General features: G+C 41.5%; 1 protein-coding gene across 1 annotated transcript; it reads left to right on the forward strand.

Moving 5' to 3' along the window:
* Positions 1-807: 807 nt before the first annotated feature.
* Positions 808-2,823, forward strand: LOC108981058 (1-aminocyclopropane-1-carboxylate oxidase homolog 4-like). Its single transcript, XM_018952130.2, has 3 exons — positions 808-1,331; positions 1,628-2,015; positions 2,185-2,823. Exons 1-3 carry the CDS (start codon positions 877-879, stop codon positions 2,431-2,433), a joined length of 1,092 nt encoding a protein of 363 aa, XP_018807675.1. The 5' UTR covers positions 808-876; the 3' UTR covers positions 2,434-2,823.
* The last annotated feature ends 495 nt before the right edge of the window (positions 2,824-3,318 follow it).

Here is a 3,318-nt window from a genome sequence, read left to right on the forward strand (position 1 = left end):
AAATGGGTTTCAGAGAATGTTTAATCAACCTATTAAAAATCCTCAGCCAAACAAGAAAAACTACATCAAGAGGATATTACTTGACGATGATAATGATTCATGATTTCGCACGGCTTTTGAGCTCAATGGGTTTTGACAAAACCGCCCGCCTTCGATATTTGCTACCACTTTTGTGAAAACAAAAATACAAAAATTGCTTGCGATAACAGATTGAAAGATGAACAGATGGAATCCTTACCTATGAACGAAGGTAGAAGTGAGCAATTTTGGTCTTTGCTGTGAATCGAGAGGAAGAGAGGAACCCGGGACCAACGACAACAGATTTAGGGTTTGGTCGATTGGGGATGTACAATAGTTTCCCAAATATGGGGAATGACTGTGGATCTCCTAAAACAAATCCTTATTTTAGAGAATGGGATGGGAGGCTCCTTTTGAGTTTCTCCTAAATTTGATTTCCAAATTTTAAAGATAACAGTACTTTACGCATCCGGATGGGATGCTCTAAGTGAGTAGAATCTTAGTTGTTGGCAGATTTCAGATGGTTTGCAAGACCATTCATCCGTCCGGCAGCCGAACGGAGTCACCCACCTATGCAGGACTGGACCAGGTGCCAGGGCCCATATGCGGCCCTCCAGGGTGGCCAGCTGCCTGCCCGCTAGGGGTGGGTAGCAGGCCTAGGACTATACACTACTTATGGATATGGATAGCATTCAATGGGCTTCGTCTTTGAGTGGGAGGGATTTGAGCCCACTAACCCTGGCCCAAAACTAAATCGGTCTATTTATTAATTACAAATTTTGGATTGCTGCGCTGCATTCTTTTCTTACACGCGACTGACTGGAGAGAGAGAGAGAGAGAGAGAGAGAGAATTCAACCATGGCTACCATGGCGACGACCATTGATGCAGAATACGACAGAGCAACGGAGGTCAAGAAGTTCGACGATGCCAAGATCGGAGTCAAAGGCCTTGTCGACTCCGGCATCACCACCATTCCCCGCTTCTTTGTTCACCCATCCGAGATCCTTTCCGACCTCAAACCCGGCTCCGGAACCCAACCTGGACCTGAAGACATCCCCGCCATAGACCTTTCCGATCATCGACGCTCCACTGTCGCTGAAAATATCAGACGCGCCGCCTCCAGTTTCGGATTCTTCCAGGTAATCAACCACGGCGTCCCGTTGGGAGTTCTGGACCGTACGATGGCATCCATCAAGGGGTTCTACGAGCAACCAACGGAGACAAAAGCGCGGGTCTACCGTAGAGAGATAGGCACCGGAGTATCTTACATGTCCAACGTCGACTTGTACCATTCCAAAGCCGCCAGTTGGAGGTTATCCACCCATATCTCCATTCTCCATATTTTATCTTCTAAATGCTTTTAGTATAATTTTCCACTCTAGTATTTTGGTCTTTTTCGTTTTCCTTCGATTTTCCAGGGTAGATATCGAGCTTAATTAAGCTTTCATAGGTTATCTCTTGTAAGAATTCTAAGAAAAGTAACAGCTTTCTGAACAATTTAGTGACACTTATCGAAAAGATGATAGCTTGATTAATTGTAATCTTCCCAAAATATGAATAGATTTTGATTGATAGAAACCCATATTAACTCATGATAGCTTACAACAGGGACACTATCCAGATAAGAGTAGGTCCCAGAATGGTGGATCCCGAGGAAATTCCAGAGATATGTAGAAAGGAGGTGATCGAGTGGGACCGAGAGATCAAACGGCTGGGAGAGGTTCTGATGGGGCTGCTGTGTGAAGGGCTGGGAGTGGACACCGGGAGGTTGAAGGACATGACATGTTTGGAAGGGAGAGTGATTGTTGGCCACTACTATCCATACTGCCCACAGCCTGATCTGACGGTTGGGCTTGCTTATCACACCGATCCGGGGGTTTTGACGGTGGTGCAGCAGGACCATGTGGGTGGATTGCAGGTCAAATATGGTGGGTCTTGGGTCGATGTTAAGCCTATCCCCGGAGCTCTTGTTATTAACGTTGGGGACTTGCTTCAGGTAAATTCAAAGAAAAAGGCTTTATTCTTTGTGTTATGTCAACAAATGTGATTGAGGATAACAAGATTTAATTATTTGTTTTGTCTTAAATAATGATCTTACGGTTGAGAACTTGAATATTGTTAGAAGCTAAGAGTTGTTTTTCTTACTCTAATTTCGTTTCTTTCAGATTATATCAAATGAAGAATACAAAAGTGCAGAGCATAGAGTGTTAGCCAACCCATCCCATGAGGCACGAGCCTCAATTGCGGTTTTCTTCAACCCAAGCAATAGAGACGACCAGTATGGACCCCTCCCGGAGTTGATATCACCAGAGAAACCAGCCCTTTACCGGCCATTCACTTTAACGGACTTCATGACGAGGTTCTTCAAAAAGGAGTTGGATGGCAAATCTTTGACAAATTATTATAAGCTGTAAAACACTGATTAAACATCAGTACAAGGTGAATTTCAGCTTTGTAAGTTAAATTCAACATTGTTACGATGTTAAATTCAAAAAATATGTGATATTTGTAAACTTGTGAATGGCATGAGAATTGAGAGAGAGCTTATGCAAAGGGCACATAGGGCATGTAATATATTTGGTGTATCAACTGAAATCTTGTAACTTATTTGGTGAGTATTCCTGAACTGAACCTAAGAAATTAGTTCAAAAGGCTTCTTAGAGATTCGAATGAAATGATTCAGATATAGGAAAGTCATGAAGATCTTTTAGGCAAATGTTGTGATGGCAGGTTGAATGTAATGCATTACCAGTAAGCATGGGTTGGGTATTGAGAATTTTATAATATCTCACTATTATTTATTATTTTATTATTATTTTTTATCTACTATTCACTATTATTTAATATTCTATTATTATTTTTTCATTACTTTTTCATTACTTTTCACAGAATATCCGAGAATACCTCACTACCCTAAAACAGCGGAACCAGAAACAACGGAGCATCTATTTATCAGATGCCAATTTGTAATGGTTTTTCTATGGAGGGAATCTCCATGGCCAATAGATGTGATCAAATGTGCTGATAAATATATGCTGCTGATTGGATAAAAATGCTACTCTGCAGCTTTGATAATGGATGCCATGTGGTATGATCGAACTGAAGCTGTTCGTTCATAAAGGGCCCAAGTATTCTGACTTTGGTGGTGAGGGTCAAAAGACTGAATTGCACAAAAACAACCTGCCACCTGGGATGATGTCGTTAAAAAGGAACTAAATGTATAGAGAACCATGGAGTAGATTAGGCCTATTTTACGTATCGTATCATTTCATCTTATCTTATCTTATCTTATTTAATAA

This window comes from Juglans regia, chromosome 16 (assembly GCF_001411555.2).
Source record: "Juglans regia cultivar Chandler chromosome 16, Walnut 2.0, whole genome shotgun sequence".
Classification (NCBI taxonomy): domain Eukaryota; kingdom Viridiplantae; phylum Streptophyta; class Magnoliopsida; order Fagales; family Juglandaceae; genus Juglans; species Juglans regia.

What these genes read in the sequence shown, in the direction of transcription:
- LOC108981058 (XM_018952130.2), top strand. Translation starts at nt 877, where the DNA reads ATGGCTACCATGGCGACGACCATTGATGCAGAATACGACAGAGCAACG. An exon ending in TCCAAAGCCGCCAGTTGGAG is followed by an intron (nt 1,332 to 1,627) that starts GTTATCCACCCA and finishes AGCTTACAACAG; the next exon opens with GGACACTATCCAGATAAGAG. An exon ending in ACGTTGGGGACTTGCTTCAG is followed by an intron (nt 2,016 to 2,184) that starts GTAAATTCAAAG and finishes CGTTTCTTTCAG; the next exon opens with ATTATATCAAATGAAGAATA.